At 33.1% G+C, this 22,847-nt stretch overlaps 2 protein-coding genes across 9 annotated transcripts in view; one reads left to right on the forward strand and one right to left on the reverse strand.

Moving 5' to 3' along the window:
- Positions 1–22,847, forward strand: part of LOC148599991 (uncharacterized) — a 218,527-nt gene that overhangs the window by 43,724 nt on the left and 151,956 nt on the right. For 5 of the 7 annotated variants that reach the window (XM_088559704.1, XM_088559706.1, XM_088559705.1 and 2 more), the window contains one exon: positions 21,780–21,882. The gene's annotated coding sequence lies outside the window, so the exon portion shown is untranslated. Of the gene's footprint in view, positions 1–11,123; positions 11,252–16,985; positions 17,883–21,779; positions 21,883–22,847 lie in introns of those variants that run through there. The other 2 variants (XR_015918253.1, XR_015918252.1) reach the window with 2 other exon arrangements.
- On the reverse strand, positions 5,590–16,978 carry LOC148599992 (uncharacterized). 2 transcript variants are annotated; one of them, XM_088559701.1, is made up of 2 exons: positions 16,834–16,978; positions 5,590–12,965 (listed from the first exon to the last, which is right to left on the reverse strand). In XM_088559701.1, exon 2 carries the CDS (start codon positions 12,959–12,961, stop codon positions 11,483–11,485), a length of 1,479 nt encoding a protein of 492 aa, XP_088415827.1. In that variant the 5' UTR covers positions 12,962–12,965; positions 16,834–16,978; the 3' UTR covers positions 5,590–11,482. The 2 variants fall into 2 exon arrangements, with proteins under 2 accessions (XP_088415827.1, XP_088415828.1); XM_088559702.1 differs by lacking the exon at positions 16,834–16,978 and adding an exon at positions 14,101–14,215.

Raw genomic sequence — 22,847 nt, forward strand, 5'->3', positions numbered from 1 at the left:
GTACATGTAGGTAATTCCATCATGCTGAACAATTTTAATCACTGCCAGATTTTAAAATTGAAATGTAAAATTCAGGGAAAAAATCCATTTCAGGACCCATTACTCATTCATTTGTCAACGGATATTTCTGAATATTTCGGCATAGGTCCATCCCATCATGCTGAACAAGTTATTCCCTACCAGATTTAGCTAAACAAAACTGTTTTTGCGTTTTGGCGTAATTCTACAATATGACCCCTATAGTGTATTTTAGTAACGATGGCCATATTTTCGCAAAATCAAAAATCCCCACATACAGATTGTTAAACATGTTCTACATAATATTCATGCAGAGTTTTAGTTTAATACATCCAATAGTTAAGAGGACAAAATTTTCAAAATTGGAAATGTTTAATTCGGGAACAAAATCTAACTCAGGACCCATAACTCATTCATTCGTCAACGAATCTTTCTAACAAAGTCGGCATAGATCAGTCGTGATTAACAATGTTACCCCTATATCAGATTTTAGCTAAACACATCTGTTTTTTAGTTATTTGCATAAGTCTACACTTTGACCCCTGTGGTCAATTTTTAGTAACGGCGGCCATTTGTCTGACTTGGGGATATGGAGGAAAGGAATTCCAACCTCTCACGTTGTAGGAGTAACTCAATACTTACCCCAGCAATGCTAGAAATGTCTGCCAAGCTATTTTCTGACTTGGGGATATGGAGTAACGGAATTCCAACCTCTTACGTTGTAGGAGTAACTCAATACCTACTCCAGCAATGCCAGAGGTTGTCTACCAAGCTATTTTCTGACTTAGGGATATGGAGGAACGGAATTTCAACCTCTCACGTTGTAGGAGTAACTCAATACCTACTCCAGCAATGCTACAGTTTGTCTGCCAAGCTATTTTCTGACTTGGGGATACGGAGGAAGGGAATTCGGACCTCTTACGTTGAAGGAGCAATTCAATACCTACTTCAGCAATGCTAGAGGTTGTCCGCCAAGCTATATTCTGACATGGGGATATGGAGGAACGGAATTCGGACCTCTTACATTGTAGAGGTAACTAAATACTTACTCCAGCAATGATAGATTTTGTCTGCCAAGCTATTTCTGACATTGGGATATGGAGGAACGGAGTTCGAACCTCTTACGTTGTAGGAGTAACTCAATACCAACTGCGTCGGAACTAGAATTAGTAATTATTCAGCAAAATTACCTTACGTAATGTTCTGAAATATGAGTTATTTTACTGAGGCTTATAGAATTGTCGCACTTTAATTCTTGCTGCAAAATCCTGACATTCTGTTACGCTTATTATAGTATTTGTATGCTGTTTTCTTTTATAACTGCAAGATGCTTGGCTTTAGAGGCATGGACGAACACCGTGATCTATGTACATCACCATTGCTTGTAGCTTATGATTCGGCTTCTAACAAACACAAGCTGGAATTCTTTGGACGGGCGTCTAAAATCTTTCAGGGTGGTTATAATCAACACAAAGTACAGCCAAAGCATATTACATAATGGGAAGACATGGTCAACCTAACCGTCAATACCAGCCCACATGGAAGGTAGCCGTCAATAATATTCATGAGAGGGTCGCTTTAAATTTGAATTTGAATTAAGTGATTCGTATAATAAAAAATATTAATTAGGTATAAGAATAAGTAAATCTTTTTAAATATTGTCATATTTTTTTTCAAAAGTACAATCAAGGGCGGGAACTTTTGAAAAAGGGAGTTCTGGATAGTTCCCGAAAAAAAAATGGAGTTCCAGGCTATTTGCTAATTTTTGCCAAATTTACAAAATTATCCAACAACTACATGTACGCAGACTTTTTGTATCGCGCAAGAATTCTTACAAGTAGGTTTCTGGAACATGGTTATGTTGTTACAAGATTGAAGTCATCAAAGCAGAAGTTTTGTGGTCGTCATCATGAACTCGTGGATCATTACGGTGTATCCATCTGCGCCATGAAAACTTATTTGTTCAACGTGTCATAGTGTTGCTTTCCTCTTTCGTCTACCCCGAACTTTTTATGAGCAACTCGGTGGGTGTTTCTAGAAAAGTTTCTACCCTACCGGTCCATCTGGTCCATGCCCAAGTTTTCAGTGGAGTCCGAGTTTCTCATTTGCTTTAGTTACTTTGTGTGTATGGTTTTAGCTGCTTTATATTCTTTGTTGTGTACGTCTGTTTTCCATGTCTGGTCTTTGAACCTGGATTACATTCTTTTGATTTCCGCTATAACATTGGTTCCCTCTTCCTGTAGGTACATTATTTTAGCCACGAATTAATTAAAAGTTTGATCCATGGCGGATTCAGAGATTTATTCCTAGAAGGGGTTTCCACATGAGAAGAAGGGGGATTCGAGGCCAATATTTGATCATTTTGTCCTTAACAAAACCCAGGATCTCCTCCTCCCTCCACTGGATCCGTCACTGATCATTACTCTTCCGCAAGGCTGTGAAATTGTCGCTTTTGTAAATTTGCAGGATCGAGGACATCTATTACTGACTGCTCATGGCAATATGTCATAACAAGCGCATCTTACAATGTCACAAATATTCCCAATAAACATACGAAAATCAAGTAAGGAAAAGAGATGAGAAGTGAAGACTAACTTGAAGTGTTAAAACACCGCTGATATCCTGATCCTCTGTCCAATGAGCATTCCATTATGTACTGAGTGCTTCGTGAACAAGATCTATGAAGTTGGCTGTTAACGTCTGATCAAGTGGAACTGTACAGTAGTCTTCGGGACCGACCATTTATCTTTTTAGGGGCAGATGCTTTGCGTTTTTAAGCAGTTATGATTCCAATTTTGGATAAAAAAAAACATTGTGACCAAACACACAAATAAATAAACAAACAAAAAATAAAAACTTTAAGGTGAATGCTTTTTAAAATTGCACTCTTCTAAAACTTGATCCTTCCCGCAAGATGTTTAATGGACAGGTCTCTTTAAGATTTCTCAGAGGGAACTATGATTGCCGGATATCTCGACGGAAGAAGGATCTGGATTTATAGTGTTATGAATTGTCTTGTACAATATTTTGGTGGAGTTGTTTATAATTTTGTTTAATAATCCAAGCAACAAGCATTTACGGATGCAGCCCCCCCCTTTTAAAAAAAACCAAAAAAAAACTATGGTAATCTGCTAAATATTCTATTGAATATGGCAATTTTTATCATATTCTTTAGTAAACCTGTCATAATCTGGTTTCCTTTATACTGATTTTGGCAATTATGTCCCATTCATGAAATCCTGGATCCGCCCCTGAGAAGATACTGTAAATCTAGTTTACATTCAAAGTCGATCTTGGCGAAAAGTGAACATGTCTAGACAATGTCGCCCAATGGAAAGAAAATAGGAGTATTGTTGGTACAGATGAGCAGCCAGAGCAATTACTGGAAACTATAACTGCAACTAACAAATATTGTACCCTAAAGTGCATGTAATTTTTACCGTGTTATTGACAATGCGTACATTCTCCGCTACTAGCAAACGTTCGTTCTGCAATGCGCATGATCAAAAGATATTTGCAAGCTACATTGGGAGACAAGAGACTGTCAAACATTGCAATAATTAATGCATATTCATAGAGACATATCTGTGTGCATATCAGATGTTATTCACAATTTTGCCACCAAAAAAAAAACAAAAACAAAAAACAAAAAAATAATAATAAAAAATAAAAGATTTTTCTTTTCTTTGATAATTCATTACATTGTGAATGATTCTTTCCCATGCTTTCTTTAGTGGTTTAATTTCGTGAAAATCGATACACTCAATGTATACTAACATGAAATGTCTAAAGACAACAATAACAAAACTGACGACAGCATGATACCATTATTCAACCGCAGACAACAATGACGAAACTAACCACAGCATGATACCATTATTCAACCGCAGACAACAATGACGAAACTAACCACAGCATGATACCATTATTCCACTGCCGACAGCAATGATGAAACTAAGACAGCATGATACCATTAATCCACTACAGACGACAATGATGAACTGACGACAAGATGATACCATAATTCAACCGCAGACGACAATGACGACACTGATGAGAGCGTAGTACCATTATTCCACCACAGACAACAATAACGAAACTGACTGTAGCATGATACCATTATTTCACTGGCTGTACTTGTGTAATTGATACAAAAGCTGGTGTCCGCGATTGTTTAATGGTGAATTAATAGGATGTTACACCATAAAAACCAATCAATTAATAAAACAACAAATAAAGCCTTTAGATAAGAAACCAGTACAGTAAATACAAAATCCGAAAATGACAGAGTACATCGAAAAGGAAATTGTCGTAGACGACAATGACGAAACTGAAGACATCATGATCCCATTAATCGACGACAGACGACAATGATGAATTGACGAAAGCATGATACAATTATACCATCGGAGACAACAATAATGAAACTAACGACAGCATGTTGCAATTATTTCACTACAGCCAACCATAACGAAACTAACTATAGCATGATATCATTATTCCACTACAGAAAACAACGACGAAACTGAAGACAGCACGATACCATTATTCCACTACAGACGACAAGGATGAACTGATGACAAGCATGATACCATTACTCCACCGCAGACGACATTGACGACACTGACCATAGCTTAAACCATTATTCACCACAGACAACAATGATGAAACTGACGACATCATACCATTATTCCCCCGCTGACGACAGCGTAATACCGTTATTCCACCTCAGACAACAGTGACGATACTGACTATAGCATATCATTATTTCACCGCAGACGACAATGACGATAGCATGATACCATTATTCCCCTGCAGACGACAAGACAATGACAACAGCATGATACCATTAGTCCATCCCAGGCAACAATGACGAAACTGACGACAGCATGATACCATTATTCCACTGCAGACGACAATGACGACAGCATGATACCATTAGTCCACCGCAGTCAACAATGAAGAAACTGACGATAGCATGATACCATTATTCCACCGCAGACAACAATGACAAAACTGACAAAAGCGAGATACAATTATTTCATCGCAGTCAGCAATGATGAAACTGACTGTAGCATGATACCATTATTCCACCACAGACGAAAATAAAGAAACTGACGACATCATGATACTATTATTCGACGGCAGACGACAATGACGAACTGACGACAGCGTGATACCATTATTCCACCACAGTTAATTATCTGTTTCAAACTTTTCCTGTTTAAAATGTTAATTAATACTAGTGAAATCGAAAGGAACCCTCTTAAATAAGGCCTCCAGCATGGATGGCCTTAGTAGATACCTTCTGGAAGGCATGACCTCTTTAGCAGATACAATCAGGAAGACATGAAACATATCATCATCAGATGGTAGCGATGAATTGGACACATCTTGACAAAACATCAACAAGACCACACTTTAACAGCCCTTCCATGGACACTAGAGTTACAGCCAAGCAGAGATAACATGGCGTCATACCATTGTGTTTGAAATGCACAAAATTAACCCCATCATGGGAATATCTTCAGAAAATGGCCAGAGACAGGCCAGTACAAACAAAAAAAGAGATTTTAGTAATATATGTTTTATTTTTTTTTACACCAGCAATCTGAATACTATTACAAGACAATTTACACAAAAAATCTCAAATGTGCTTGGATTAGAAGTAAAATTCTGGATACTTGAAACAATTCAGGAACAATAACTCTTCTCTTCTAAAGTTGAATAAAATCAGACTAATTATGGAGGACTGCAATGGCTTGATAATGTTTCACAGTAATTTTGAATTGAAAGCATATTTAATTTACACACGATCAAAATTGACATACATGTATTATTAAGTTATTGCAATAGTAACTTTAGAACTTAAACTTCTATAGCATTAAAAAAATTACCAAAAAGTTAAGTGGTAAATGTTGTTAAAATAGTGTAATAAAGTATACAAAAAAGATCAAAGAAAAAAAAAAACGAAACAAAAAAAAAAACAAAAAAAAAACAAAAAAAAAACATAAGTTCCCACTATGAAAAAAAAACTTGATGATTCAAACTCGTTTGTTCTCAGAAACAAAATTTAATTACTGATGACTGATGGACAGGATTGACATGGAAGCAAAATGGATTACAATGTACTTTAGAATTAATATTATTGGACTGGATCTGTATTGAAACTAAATAATTAAGTAAGTTTTAAATCAGGTAAAATGCATGTCCATTGCCCACAAATATGAAAAAAACAATTTTACTCAAGGATACTTTCTTTATTTGAAAAGATTATACTTTGATCTCTACATCAATAGATTTGTTTAGAATAATTTTTTAAGAGAATGTAAGAAGAAATAAATTTTTGACAGAATTAGCTGCCCTTGAAATGTTCATTTTGTGTGCATTTCATTAAGATTATAAATCACCTTACCAAAATGCTTTGCTTTTCAAGTGCACTGTGGTATGGTGTTAAAATAAAAAAAAAAAAAACAAGTAATATTGACATATATTTGTTTTGCCTCATAACAATTTTTCCAATTTAGCCAATTACCAATAATGTTTGTAAATTTGGAATTATCTACAACTGAATGAATAATTACAAATGAACACTATATGTACATGTATTTTATACATGTTATTAACTTCACTCTTCAACATGCTGAAGTGCAAGTTCAAACAAATAATCAAGACACAATGTATAATACATGAAAAACCTTTCATAGCTTAGTTCTACATAAACAAAAGTTCTCACTAGAGAAAAAAATTCCATCTTAAAAAAAAGAATCCAAATAGTCTGCCTTTCATGCGATAATCCATATTGGCAGAGCACATCATTAAAGACTCCGTGAATCGGCAAAACCTCTTGAACGAGTCCATGTTGACAGCATCCTGAAGATGAATATATATTCCACAGAATGTATTGGAATGTGTCACTTCTTTGATGGACATTGAATATTAGGTTTGTCATTAATATCCATATTGATCATGACATATGTTGGATTCACCCATTATCGGAAAATCCAAATTCACGAAGTGTTTAAAACCAACTTCCACCATGCCTTGGCCATCTACATGTAGATACACGAATATTGTCCTTAGTGTTTCAGAAGATAAATTTTAAATCATTCTACCGTTCAATGTACATGTACATGTAATTCCATATGGTTAGGCCTCATTAGTTCTAAAATAAAAACTGGGTTTATTCATCTCAGGGAAAATCCTAACTGACATTTTTAACAAGTCACTTGATATTTCCTATTCAATTGTCAGACTGTCGTTTGGTGGAATTGAACTGTGAATAATTGATGTAAACATACTTACAGTGGGTATCCAGGGGGTTCATGGGGTGATGGAAAATTTGTGTTACATATATCTTCATTAAAAATATCCAATGAGCAAATAATGACCTGAGTGCCCTTTGGGGACCCCCTTTTTTTTAAATTTCTCAATCCAACTCTGTAAGTACATACACACGGAAATGAAACATATATATATATACAAAAAAAAAAAATAAACAAATATTGTAAATGAATAAATGTGCATTCTACTCATGCCATGTACATTTATATATTGATAAAAATTACATTTAAACATAGATGATGTACTGTACACATGGTAAGTATTGAAGAAATCTCCATGCATTTAGAATTAGTGAAAATACATGTGATTTCCAGTTTATTTACTTTAAGTCAAAAATATTTCAAATTTCAAGAAAAAAAATGAATATACGTGTAACTTCAGAAGAATTTATAAATGTACAGTACATGAAGAAATGTATTTATTTTTTTTTAAATGAAATTTGAGGTGAATATACATGTACAAGGATATCACAAGTTGTCAAAGTTGAAGGTGAAATGTCTTGTATAACAATTCAAATCCTGTATAAAAATAAAAATAAAGTATAATACATGTTTTTACATACTACTTATTTTACAGTTTCATTTTAATATTTGAAAGTATTGTTTTTTAAGTCATTAAAAGGATGCATACATGTACATGCATTCATAATATTTATAACTACAATAAGTTATAACTATTTGTTTACAGTGCCTAAAATGTTCATTGTTTTAAAGAGTCTTTTAAAAGAATATACATGTATATACATATATGATATTCATGACAAATAACAAATAAATATTTTTTAAATCATTTGAGTACGACTAAATCAAAGATAGAAACATGAAAATGATAAATACAACTATATACATGTACAAAAACAATGAAGTGAACAGATTTTCACTGATGACACATCTAGATACATGTACATGTATTTGAAAAAAAAAAAAAAAAACTTGATGAAGACCAAGACTTATTAATAAAGAAATATAAAATAATTTCCAAAAAATCAATTATTTTGCTAAATAAACTGTTCAGGGTTTGACATTAAAGGTTGCCCGATTGCCCGGGGCAAGTAAATCGCCGGTCTGGGCAAGTAAAAACGACATCAAAGTTGCCCGACTGGGCAACTGAAAAAAATATGTGCCCAAATTACATTATTTCTGATCATCGCAGCTCTAAAACATCGAAAATTACTTCTGTATAGTTCGCCATTCTTCCCGACCTTGCTGACCTAGATTATCATTGGATAGTTTTCTGATTTTCCCTTTGCCAAAAATAGATTGTATGATATTAATGTCGACCAATCGGATGCGTCCAATTGTACATCTATTTTCGTTATCCAATTGAACATCGCGATTTATTTATGGAATTTCTTACTTTGGAAAACTGTAAGAAATCTGTATCGAAAACTTCGAAAATATGAGAGAAAAAGAGAAATAAAATTCTTTTGAAGATAGTTATTGTTGTCCATTTGTTAAACTAAAGATGTGAAATAAAAACTCCTCACATGAATACTTGTAATTTCTTTGCTTCTTGTTTTACCCCTTATTCCCGCAAAAAATATGACGGCTTTTCGATTTATATGGCTTGCAATTAATCAGTTATCCCCAAGTGTTGAGGGAGTAAGCATGGCCAAGCAGGGGACACTTGACTGTTTTGGGGTAACTGGGGTCCCCGAAATTCCACAGAAAAATACAAAAGCTGACTATGAATTAAAACGAAAACGTGGGTTTAATGATGGATGACTGAAATTTATGTTAAACCACTGTCATCTGCATTATAGTTGAACAGTTTCTTGCCATCCACGTCTTATTAAACAAGGGTTTCTGGTTTAAACACTATATAGTGACACAAAGTTCCGGGCAAGTATTTCAATATTTCGGGCAAGTGAATCACATATGTCACTTGCCCAACTGGACAAGTGAATATAAAAGTTAACGTCAAACCCTGAAACTAATTTAGTATCATTTCTTTTAAAGATTTTTTATTAAGTTAATTACAAAATGTATTACATTTATGTAAATAAAAAAGTAAAAATGTATTAAAGATAATTAAGTCAGTAAATTAAAACATGTTTCTTAGAAAAAAAATCTGATATTGTTATGAAGATTTCTGATAAATTAAATCATTATAGATTAAACATATTTTATTTATCTTTAGATCTGAATTTGTTTAATAAATTAATATTGTTTTAGTCCATCAAGAGAAAAAAAAACCACTAAATCATAATAAATGCACCATTCAAACTACATATACATGTACATGTTATAATCTTATTAGTCATAAAAATACAAACTGGCATTGTTCCTCACATGAATCATACATTAGATTTGAACCAATTATAAAATACAGGTATAGGTGTTAACATAATTACAGTGGCGGGTTCAGGGTGTAGTCCCCCTTTGAATAATTTTTAATTTTTGCAATCTATGGACCTTAATGAGCAAATAATAACCTGGCACCCCTCCCCTTTTTCATAATTTCTCCATCCACCCCTGTTAGTGCTAAATATATAAAATCAAATACACATACATGTACATATATATTTACAACAACTGACTTAAAAATCAACATTTTATACATGTAGCTGTACATGTACCTAATGTGAATCTATAAATTGAAGATATTTCTATTTATCATTGCATTTGCAAGTACATGTAATCACTGTTGTGGTTAATTTAATGTCCTTAGTAGTATCTTTCAATAATATACATGTAATTAATATTTCAAGAAAAAAACACAATAAAAGTTATGAAATAAATAAAACTTTTAACAAAAATATGTTGATTTTAGTTGAAGCAATGAAGACTTATAAGGATATCACATGTTGCCAAAAAAATTCTATGAAATTAATTCAAATCATGACTAAAAAAATGCTACATGTACATTACATGACTGTACTTTTTTTAATTATTGTTTTAAAGAAATTTATTTTTAAAAGTCTACATGTAAATACTGGGTATGAATAAATCACTAATACATGTACATGTACATATCTTTTACCACATTCATATCTTGATGTGGTACATGTATGGTGTTAGATATTTACACAAAGTAATACTAGTATTAAAATTTTTGATTTTAATTATTTTCTGTTTTCAAAGGAGAAAATTTCATTTATTTAGAAACATGAAAATGCAAATATATACAACAAAAGGCAAACATTATTTTCAATGATGACACATCTACATGTATTTGACAATCTTGATGAAGGCCAACTCTGATTGATAAAAAATGTAAATTAAATTTATTTTACACTGTACTCAATATGAATTTTCTGTACTATTTGAAACATTTTTTAATAAGTTAATAATTATCATATTTTTGTAAATCTTATGCCAAGATAAAAGTAGAAAGTTCTGTCAAATATTGTTCAGATTTTTGAAAATGAAGTCCAAAAATTAAATCATGTATCTTTTCTTTTTATCAAGTTAATTATCATATGAACAAATATATGTTTATTTATGTCTGACAATTAAGAAAAAGATGGAAATGTCTGATATTATTAAAATTACTTTAGAAAAACAAACCCTACATGTAAACAAATATTTAATAATTTATTTTTTATGCACTGAAGGTATTGTTTATCCGCCATCCATATTATCTCACAATTGCAGAGCTGAAATACCATGATTTCCCGTCATATTTCTGCTATTTACATTTAATGAAAGAAAAACCTAAGTTCCGAATGAAAATGTTACAACTGGTACCTAATATGAAACTCACCACATATAATATTCAATTGGCAGGGAACCAGAAATATGGCGGGAAATCATGGTATTTCAGCTCTTCAATTGTGAGATTATAGGGAACATTTCAAAACATCCATAGAAAAAAGATGGCGGATAGACAATACGCTGAGTGCAAAATTCTCATAAAAAATAAATATGGAAATATTTCGATCTCGGAGGTAAGAAAGAGAAATAATTGAATGAAAGTTGTAGTACAGAACGACATGAATTAAATGCCAACTTTTTTAAAGGAACTTATGAGTAATTTAAAAGATAATTAAAAAATTGCAAACAGACTGAGGTGAATTCGAGTATACATTTAAAAAATAAAACATGTTTTCTTACCTTGAAGTTGAAATTGAATTAATCTCAATAATTTGTTTATTTCAGTGATGGTTCTCCATCAAAAGTCAATATACAGTAAATATCCTGACCACCTTCTTCACATCAACAGCAGTGAGATGATGGTTCACTTTATCATAATGTACACACCGAGGGAGACACAACTCATCATCTCCACTGACCACAACTTCATGTTTATCTCCATCCCTTGAAATCAGTAATAAATTATTGTTCCAATAATTACACACAAAAATATTCTGGTGTTCATCCATTGATATTCCAACAGGATCTGACATTGATATTCCAAAAGGCCATGACATTGTATTGTAATCCTTGAATGTGAAGATAACTCTGAGGTCAGAATCTAAGACAGTAACTGTGTAAGGACAGGTATAACATATTCTGTTGCCATCTGTGTCTATATATGAACTCCTATCAACAGTCTGGTCATCATGGAGTTTGTCTATTTTTTCTGTATCTATATTAATTTTTCGGATTCCTACCTCAGGTACACAGAAGTATAAATGTCCATCACTATGTGTAATTCCTCTGACTTCACTCTTTATCTGAAGTGTTTTAATGATTTTACTCCTGTCTACATCTATGATGGAGATTGTTTCTGGGTCAGGATTAGAAACAGCAACATGGTTCTCATTAATGACTGTTACATCCCATACTGCTCCGTATCCTCCATTAAATCTGACTGATGATTTGTGTTGACCATTACTGTGTAGTATGTTTACTACACCATTGTTATAATCAGTCAACACCAGGAGTCCATTAAGTTTAAGTGTCAGTTGTCTGGGGAATCTTGTCTTCACCTCTGCCTGACCCATGTTTGGTTTGTTTATGTCTATGGATGTTGTATTTTTTTCTTTTGATACTTTAATGTCACACAGAGTTTTTATTCCAAAAATTGTGTCGTCTGCTGTGATGTTTTCATTCATTTCTATGTCTGTATTATCCATGGCTCCTTTTTCAGATAATTTGTGTAAGATTTCTTCTGATTCTTGGACTTCTCTCTCCATTTGTTTTGTTGCTATGAATGTTTCGAAATTTGATGCCTGTTTCTTAATGAGTTCCTCCTGTTCCAATAATTCACCAAGTTTTCTTTTATTTGATTCCAGGATTTTTGTGGTGGCTTTGATTTCATTTATATTTTCATTTACAACTGACTCTAACTCTGATAGTGTTTTGTTTTCTAGTTTCTTAATTTGATCAATAAGATTTTGTGTTTTTTCTTTCACCTCAGTTGATAGTTTTTCCTTCTTTTTCTGTAGTTTTTTCACATTTTCTTCCCTGTCAATGATTGCATTCAAGACAGCTTCATGATTTGTTTTTATATTGGTCCATAAATCCTCGAAAACTGCAGATGATTTTACTTCACGGATGACATCTTCTATATCTAAAGTGTCTTTACACTTCTTATGGGACTCCAGTCGACATTTTTGACAAATAACAGAGTCATGAGACCTACAATAATATTGATATCTTTGCTTGTGTTCTTCACAGTCAAGTTGAATTTTTTTGTCGATGAATGATGCCATTTTTCTGCAATATAAAGAGAAAACTATGAATTTTAATTTTAGTCCAGGAGACAATTCTCTTAAAATCAATTATATATAGCTTAGTATAATCACTTTTTGGGATTTGGCATTGGTTCTATTTTTTTGTTTTGACGTTGGTGGTCAAAGCAAAAAAATTTCTCCAGGGTCGAATCCAAAAATGGATAAGGCTTGTTACAAAATGTATTTTTATTGACTTTTGAATGAGTTTAGACCTTTCATACAGGTTAAAATCAGTTACATACAGCTGTGCTGCGAGACGTAGCTTGAACTATTATTTTGTGATTTGGCACTGAGGATATTTTTTTCTTTTGACACTGGTGGATTCAGCTTATTACCATTTTTTTTTATTGACTTTAGAATAAGTTTATATAAACCTTTCAACTTTCAACTACCCTGGACTTTTTATGAGCAACTCGGTCTGTGTTTCTAGAAAAGCAGAGGACACTTAACCTACTTTGTAAATTGTATGTATTATTTTAGTGACATGTACTTCATGTTCTTTTTTATGTCTGTTTTCTATGTTTTATCTTTCTCACTGGATTACTTTCTTTTGATTTCTGCTAGAACCTTGGTTTCCTTGATTACTATTCATACAGTGGGTTAACCCTCATGGAGCGCAGTGGTCAAAATACTAAGCCTCTTGACCTGACTAAGCAGATACGCTCATCAGTTGTTTGAATTGTAGCGACAAATAGCAATATTTGACTCTTTTTTGCTATTTGTCACTTATATTCAAACGACTGTGCGTACATGTATATTAAGCCCTTGTTTTCCGTTAAAAAAATCCAAAGTTGTGATTTCAAAGGTTAAACCTACTCCAGCAATGCTGGAGTTGGCAAGCTATTTTCTGCCTTGGTGCCATCCTAAGAGTTGGGGTATGGGGGAACGGAATTCCAACTTCTAACGTTGTAGGAGTAAGGTTAAACCTCTCTGGAATCTCGAATTTAAGTACTTGCATGTGTCATCCCTTTCGGGATCGGTGGTGGTCAAAACAAAAATATATCTCCTGCACCGAATCACAACAGGAATTACTGTCATGTCTTAACTTGGCACAACCGTATATATCAAGTTTGAAAATCAACACAGTTATTGAGGGACAATATGTTTGTATGACTTACAGACATGCAACACCGTCAGGGATTTAAATTAGCGGTGGTCCTGCACCTTTCAGACAGACGCGGAGTTTCTGTTTCAATGATGACGTAAGTCTGCGGGTCTTACTAATTGGCGACAAGAGGTGACAAAAAGCGACAAGAAACAACAAGTGGAATAGCGCAAAGAAATTTTTGTTTTTATTTAAACAGAGACATACAATTGTTTATTTATGTGTTTGATTTAAAGCAAAAAAAATAAATAAATAAATAAATAAATAAAAGAATAAAAAAAATAGGAAATATTGTCTTTAAAAACCAGGAAAAGAATATTTTTCAGGTAAAAATGTGAAGATAAAAAAGGTAAAGTAAAAGTAAAGTCCGAAACAAACTCAATATAACATCAAACGAAACGAAGAACGAAATCGAAAGAAATGAAATATAACAGAACTAATCAAAGCAGATCCATTAATTTAATATAGAAATTGAAACATGTCCCAATAATCATTATAATTGATAGGATTTTAGGCTATGCCAAAGATGGGCGGAGCACTTGTGTAATCGTCTACTTCCGTCAGAATATTTTAGCCAGTCATAGTTCTGGTCTTACATTCTACATACATGTATATAGGTCGCTGACTCTTCGTTAAAACAATTAATTGTGTTTTGGGTTGGAAGGAAAAACTATTTGAAAATAATATACGTTGTGAAGTGGCTCAGTTAAACGTACATAAGAATAATGAATAAGTTAACAATAGCCACATTTAAAGGTAAAAAGGGAACTACATACGAATATATTCAAGTTACCTATTCATTTTTAAACGCATAATAAACCATTTGATGTTTAACTAGAAATGAAAACCCAGCGAGATTGTAAATAGTCTTCAATCATAGAAAAAAGAATAATAAAAGGAATGCCGAGTACTAATTGGGAAAACTGTCTTATGCAGGCCTTGAGGCAGTGGTTCCAGTCAAGAAACATTATAAAGAAAGGAATGGTATGCTTTTATTTGTCGCTCATCGTTTGACCATTTTTGTTACAAAAAGGTACCATAACCCCCAAAACCATCCTGACGTATCATTCACTGTATCATAAATATATTTTTATTACGGTTACCGCCTCATGACAACGGAAGCTACGAGATGGCAAATAAAAATGAAACTTTGCATAGACGATGGCATATGAATTTCGATAATGCACTTCTTGGAAATTGTGCCATATTTTGGTCTAGTATTATTGCTTTTTGCAATATTAATCATTCTATTTTGCTATTTTGGCCATGATTGGTGAAATTATATCACAGGGGCTTGCTCACACTATGAAATATGCAGCCCGACTCTATATATTAAGAAGTATTTGGTGGTGATACCTGTGTTTATTTATTAGGTTGTTTGGAGGGCAGTAATAAGTAATAAATATATTTGATTTTATTCGGGGTGGGGGGTGGTTGAGTTGAAGCGAGTTACCCCAAAATCTGGGATTCCCGTTTTCTTGTTATATTACTATTCGGACTGCATATTTGGGAGTAGGACCAAGCCCCTGTGATAGTATTATAATACTTTATCGTTTATGTTAATGTACGTGTCTCTGTACTAGGTGCCCAGAAACTAAGCGCTTTCACATGACACATAGGTGTCTATGAAACAACTTGTAGCACTTGAGCTATGAACCTTATCAACTGAGAAATGAAGATAGTTGAGTGTAACACGTTTCTGAGGATATGATTTATTTCAATAATTTGTGGCTTAAGGAGGTAGAGCTGGGGTAGGGGACGCCTCTTGAAATCAGTGATATGGTTACATCATATTCGATTTCACCAAAGCATATAACGCTTTCATTTGAAACATAATGAAATCAGTCCAAGTTACTTGATGCTTACATGATATTGATGTCAAATGCTGAATACAAACGTTATAATGATTTGTAAGAGTTATGTCCTTTACCCTATGTCTACCTCCTTAAATTTGAATTATTTAACAGACAGTTTTGACCTGGAGGTCGATAAACTGAATTTCGACTTGAAAATTTAAAATTGGGAATGGTCAACTAGTAGTTTGTAGTTCAATTATGGGCTATATCGGAGTGTTCCATGTAAACATATATCGAACCCGAACATTACGCAAACTGGCACGCTACTATGATGCATAATGTATTTTGGTGTGTGTGTTTCTAAATGTCCCTCATAATCAGAATGGTGAATTTAAGAAAAATAAAACGATGAGTTTGATATTAACCATTTATAATAATAAGCTTATAATAAGCTTATGTTAAGATACGTTTGAATTCGATTCCCGTACTTTCCTTTTATTCCATATTTTTGGAATACGACGAATATTTGAGGCGCTAAAACGATTGATATAAATTGATTCAGTACATGAGTACTTTGATTCTACAGCATGAATCACCTCTACCATTGGCAGTGTCTGAATTCTACGCGGATTGGTACTTGAATATACATGTATTAATACTTGTTATATATGGATTTGTGTACATTGTATTGAGGCAGACCTCATTCTGTTTCGATATTTCAAAAAAAAAAAAAACAAACAAACAAACAAACAAAACCAACAAACAAAAAAAAACAAACAAAAAAACAAAAAAAAAAAAACAAAAAAACAAAAAAAAAAACAGACTAGTCTTAGTCTTAAAGTTTGACCCTTGACATATTTATCAACCATTATGAAATAATAAAGCACGGACAATACAAGAAGATGGTACAATGAACTGAAGTAAAAGCTGAATGGAAAAGTAAATCTTACTCTTTACTGGTCAGTATTCCCAATTAGCACGAAGTTAACTTATTTGAACGTCAGAGAGGAAAACGCCCTGTTGGTTTAGTACGGAATGTTATCTTTTTACTTCCTGGTATAACCACAGATTACACACGATTAGTTATGGAAGCTCATAGGGTACACCCGAGTTGTTTTTTTTTTTCAAAATAAGTCAGAATAATTGGTTAAAACTTGTCTTGTCGACATTTCAAAGGTCAGAATGTTGTTTTATAAACAAACATGTCGACTTTTATCATCATATATTTCTCGACTTTTTTCCCTAGTTCAAATGATCGAAGTGTGTGCATTATACATGTATCATGGCGGCTTGTTTTTGTCAACTTTGTAAACCACATGTCCACATATTTTATTTCAATACACAATTACACATGCGCAATCACGAATGTCGAACGCCTGTCAGATTGTTATTTACATCGGCTAGTTCTACATCCCATCAACAAATAATTTGCCGAAAGATAATTTATTGAACAAAATACATCTTACCAAGCCAATATAATATTATTTCCACAGAAAACACAATGTTAATGCTACAGACGTATGCTTTTCTCCCACAGGCGTATTTTAACCTGACAGGCGTATTCAGTCGTATTTAAGTAGAACCGGGAATATCTGCCAATCAAAATCGAGCTACATAAAGGACTTCGTCGACAATAAAATGACTTTTTTTTTTTAATTTTATACTTCACTTGAGAAATAATTTCTTAAAATCACGTTTTTTAATTAAATCATTCAAATACTCTTTTCAAACTATTTAAATTCAGTTTCATTTTAAATTTACGATTTTCGTCGTATCTCGAAAATGCCCGTATGTAAATACGATCAACAGCGGAATGCTTGAAATCGAAGTACAACGAGAAAACAATGATATCTTGGCAGGTATCCGTCGAAGAAGAAGCGAAGTTATATACCAAGAAGAGAAATATACGATATTACCATGATGCTTGAAGCGGAGTTTTGACGGAGGTGTCAACAAATTAAAACCACACACGGTTACTGTACTGTGTACACAGTCACAGGTTAATTTATAGCACGCCCGAACTTCGTCAAGTTCATGAAGTTTTTCACAAAATTAAATTCAAATTCTAATATTCGGTAGGCATTGCCTAAACCAGCGAGCATCATGAGCTTTACCATATATGTACCGTCTGTGCGAGATTCGTAAAAAATATTAAAGGACATTACAATGATGGGGGGGGGGGGGTCGACCCGGATGATTTTTTTCCTGCAAGTTCAGTATTTTTCTTAACATTTAAGCAGCGAGCAAAATCAATATTTCTATTTAAAAAAAACTGCCTTGTGAATATATGGGGAATTTTTTTTCAATAAATGAATAACTTGAACATTCCCCCCCCCCCAAAAAAAAAATCAAACCCCATAACCCCCTTTCCTCTCACTCTTAAAATGGTCAATAACTGTACAGCACTTTGCAATACTTTACATTTTTTATCCCTTAAGGGCATCTCTAGCAACATCAATTTTAGTTTCAATCTGTACAGATGCCGGAAATATTACAGTTCTCCACCGATAGTGGGAATATTTTACATTTGACATAAACAAAGTTCAGATGACAGCTGCAAATTCCAAACAGAAAATTATTACCTTTCCTATCTTGGAAAAGCTATGCTGCGATTTAGATAATATAATCGGAATTATAGTTTTTCCGAGGCGGGTTAGGTTCTTGACAACAACAACAGTGGAAATACACGTACATACATCCATGTGTTTCCAGAAGTTTTTATAAACATACCATTCACTTCTTTAAATAATTAAAACAAATTAGAAAAAAAACTTGAAAACTATCAGAAAAGATGAATTCATTTCTACTGAAACATAATCTTAACCCATATTTTCTAATTTGTTTGATTGAAGGATATGACGTATTTTTGGCGTAAGGACAGTCACTTTTTATTACTTCCGGGACATGACTTTTTTTTTCGTTAGTGTATTGGGGAACCTTTAGGTTACAGACCACCAATTCAACCAATGAGCATTTGGAACGTACACAAAAATAGTCCTACGCAGAAATTACCCCTGTTCCTCAAAGTGCTGTGAAAAAAGTTCTCATCTCATTTAAAAAAATTAAACAGTTTCTGAAAGGAAAAACATTTCCGTACATTTTATAGGTGCACTTTGCTTCTTGTAATGTGAAGCCTAATCTCCATAATGATTTCTAAATATACCCCTATCTTTTGAAAACACTGGGATTTCCCATGCTATTTATAGACACTTCACTTCCAGTGACCAGTACTGCACTGCAAGTCTGCTAACCCCACATGCCATTCTGAGGATTGTGAGCTGACATATGTAGAATCATGCTGATATATAGTCCTCTGCAGGTTAAAGTTAAGGTAAAGTCCAGAGAAGCCATTGAATATTGTGAAATTAGCATAGAAGCCTATGGGAAGTGGAATTAGTGGTTTCTAGCCTTAAGCTGAGGCCATGGCAAAATGGAAAGTTTCTTGGAATAGCTTTAAACTACTTGAAGATCTTGTAAACTTTGCTATGAGAGGAATACACTACAAAAATCCTTCAAAATATGCATTTTTTTTAAGTTATAGGTCCAAATTATGGAAAATTGGTCTTTTCGGCTGCATTTTATGTCCTATCTTGTGAAAAGTGTAGAAAATTTAGTAAAAATATCAAATATTTAATTTTGAGGGCTATATTTACCTACATATGGTGATAATCAGCACTTGAAATCAAGTTTTGTGTAAATTTTAGAAAAATTCGATTAGAAATGAGGAAAAACTCACTTTCATTACTGCGGTTAAGGACATATAAGCATTTCCCTATGGCAACATGGAAAATCCATTTTTGAGTACTTATTTTGCTTTAGGTGCCCTTTACTTGTCATGTTTTATTGTGAAAACACTGTATTTACAAATTAAAAGCCAAAGATATCACCTTTTGTGAAAATTTAAAGATTTAGGGTTTTTGACATGTGATCAAGAAAAAGGGGGAGGCATGTCAGACATGAATTTTTGAAAATAGACCAATTTTTTAGAAAATGACTACTTTTAAAGGCTATCTCGTTATTAATATTGTTAAAAAACAAGTTGTGATTGATTTTTTTTATTTGAAAAGTCATAAAAAGTTCTTTGCAAACTATTTCTGAAATTAAGTACAGATTTTCGAATAACACATTCGGAATTCCAAAATTAAAGCTCGGAATTCTGAGTAAAGTCGGAATCTCCTGCTACGGATTAAAAAAGTAACAAAAGCAAATAAGCAACTCGGACTCCACTAAAAACTTGGAGCACGGACTTGGTGCACCGGTAGGGTAAGCATCCTCTGCTTTTCTCGAAAGGTAAAAAAAAAAAAATAAAAAGTCCGGTGTAGACAAAAGAGGAAATGAAAACTGACTTTTTTTATCTGCATTGCAATACTTATTTTCACTGTAAAAATTTGTTTGGTTATCCAATTTATTTATTTTAAGCTAAAGAAGTGACATTTTTACTTAAAAGAGGTTAGAATAGCACATATCACATGAAGATACAAGAATATCTTCTAAGACGTTGCATTTGAAATGATGAAACTTAAGAAAATTTGTTTGTTAAGGACTTATTTGCACTATACAATTAAATTTCTTGACACAAACTACATTGTCTTAAACACAAATGTAGGGTTTTCCAAAAACTTGCCATAATCATTAAGGAAAAGGGGACTTTTAAATGGTGTATGTCTTGTAATCTTTTGAAAGCTTTATTTGTATGGCATCAAACAATACAAGATTTATTAAAATTGAACATGGGATATTGATTTTAGAGCAAATTTAATACTTGGTTTGCTTCCCCAGATTGGAGATAATTCTGCCTTGTGTTCTACTACATGCATTCATATAATGAAAAATGCTATATATATGGCAAAAAGGAGAAAACACATAAAGACGCAGATATTTTTTCACAATCTGGGCACTGACAAAAGTATTTATTTGATGTTTTTTATCTAATCATTGGTTTTCAAACCCCACAAAGACCATATGAGGATGAAAGTATAGAAAATCATGGAGTTTCCCCAGAACTTAATACTGGGTACTAATAGGCTTGTTTTCACTTTCTTTTCTACATTGCAATACTTATTTGCACAGAAAAAGTTTGTTCGGTTGTCCATTTTATTTGTTATAAGCTAAAGAAGTAACATTTTTTTGCTTAAAAGTGGTTAGAATAGCACATATCACAAGAAGATACAAGAATATCTTCTATGACGTCGCATCTGAAATGATGAAACTAAAGAAAATTTGTAGCCACGTGCACATGGCCATAATTGTGTTTACTTTTGACCACATGATGAGGGTTTTGATTGGCTATATTTTGATATATTTACATTTGATTGACACCTCCCGTTAGGATGTATTGTTAACATGAAAAATAGACAAAAAGTGGCGAAAGTTAAATCTGGTGGTATATTGTTGGGATATAACATAGAATATGAAGATTGTATCGAATGCTTTGACACTGCTTGTAAATATGTTTTAAGGTTTAGAGTAAAGGGTGCACTATACAGTTACATTAAGGCGCACTGTTTCGCACACCAAGTTACCCCGGTCTAATTTTGTAAAACTTAAAATTAAAAGTTGAAATTTGGTGGATATATTGTTTAAATGTAGTTAAGCATTTATACATAGACAGATGTAATATATGTTATGGTAAACAGGTGTAATTTAAAGGAAGAATGGTATCCGGAACGTTTCAGTCCCCTGCCGTATTAGTTTCTCTCCTCAGGATTAGGGTGCAGGTACCAGTATCGTATTGATATTCTTGAGCGGGTGTACGTCAAAACATGGAGGCTAATAAAATAGAGTTCCTTTTTTTTCTTATTTTTTTTTTAAAGAGCTGCATTTAATTTTGAACTTGAATTTTGGCCATATTTAAAGATGTATCCAAGTAGAAAAAATGTGTGATTTTTATTTACAGATTCAAAGACAGGAAAGAGGAAGGATATCCAGTTGATAGGGAGTACTGCAGCACAACAACAATACCAAAGTGAAAGTAGAAAACATGTGCTTTTGACTTCAAGGTTTGATGATTTTCCAATCTTCGTGGACTGGTCTAGGTTTTTTAAGTTAAAATCAAATTTGAACATTTCCTGAAACATGATATATGTATGAAAGTTTATTTGAATCAACTTTTCAATTTTTAAAAATTTTTTGAAACATGCACCGTTAGCATTGGAGCCAATGGAGAAATCTATACGATACTGAGACCTAGTACCACTACTTTCGATTTAAAGTTAGAAAAAAAATATGCAAATTATGTCAGATGCTGCAACTAATTTACATAACCTGGGTAGGTACTAGTCACATGGCATTTCCAAAATGGATCCCCAATGGAAAATTCTGCAATTAGCCAAGCTTAATTCTAAAATTGATCTAAATCAGCAAAATTCCAAAAATTGTAAATTTTGGTCTACTAGATTTGCTGTTAATCAAAGAGAAAGAGGCTTTACTAGAGGCCCTAAATATGGTCGTTTGAAAGTTAAATGGCCTGGTGGTAGGATTAAATATCATTTAGCTCACAGATTTATGTATATGCTTGTGCATGATCTTTTAGATATACCCCCGCACTTGCATGTTTCGCACATTTGCCATAACAGTTTATGTATTAACGCTGAACATTTGTCCCTTGAACTGCCAGAAATTAATAATAGTAGACAAATTTGTAAAAATGTGGACCCCCCAGCATGCCAGCATCATTCAACTTACCCAGATTGTGTTTTTTAGTTGCAGAATGTAAGTTTTAAGTCCTAACAAAGTCTTATTTTCCTTTTGAATATCCATGTTCATTGCACGTTTTCTTTCGTGTTTTCATTTGCATCACTTCACAAGATTCAGAGTCAGCTAGTCCTTTTTTATATGTATCAGGCTCATCTGGTATTGAGTCATAAGTCTTAAAATTCCTGATTGCAGAATCAATTCTAGCTTTTTTCACCTTTGGTGTCTTTTGTCTCTGTCTATCATATTCATATTTCTCATTCTGTCTTTT

The sequence above is a fragment of the Perna viridis genome, chromosome 13 (assembly GCF_037379345.1).
Source record: "Perna viridis isolate PV_CMFRI_1.1 ecotype Kerala chromosome 13, ASM3737934v1, whole genome shotgun sequence".
Taxonomy (NCBI): Eukaryota; Metazoa; Mollusca; class Bivalvia; order Mytilida; family Mytilidae; genus Perna; species Perna viridis.

Excerpts from the sequence above, each read along its gene's own strand:
- LOC148599992 (XM_088559701.1), bottom strand. The coding sequence starts at position 12,961 with ATGGCATCATTCATCGACAAAAAAATTCAACTTGACTGTGAAGAACAC.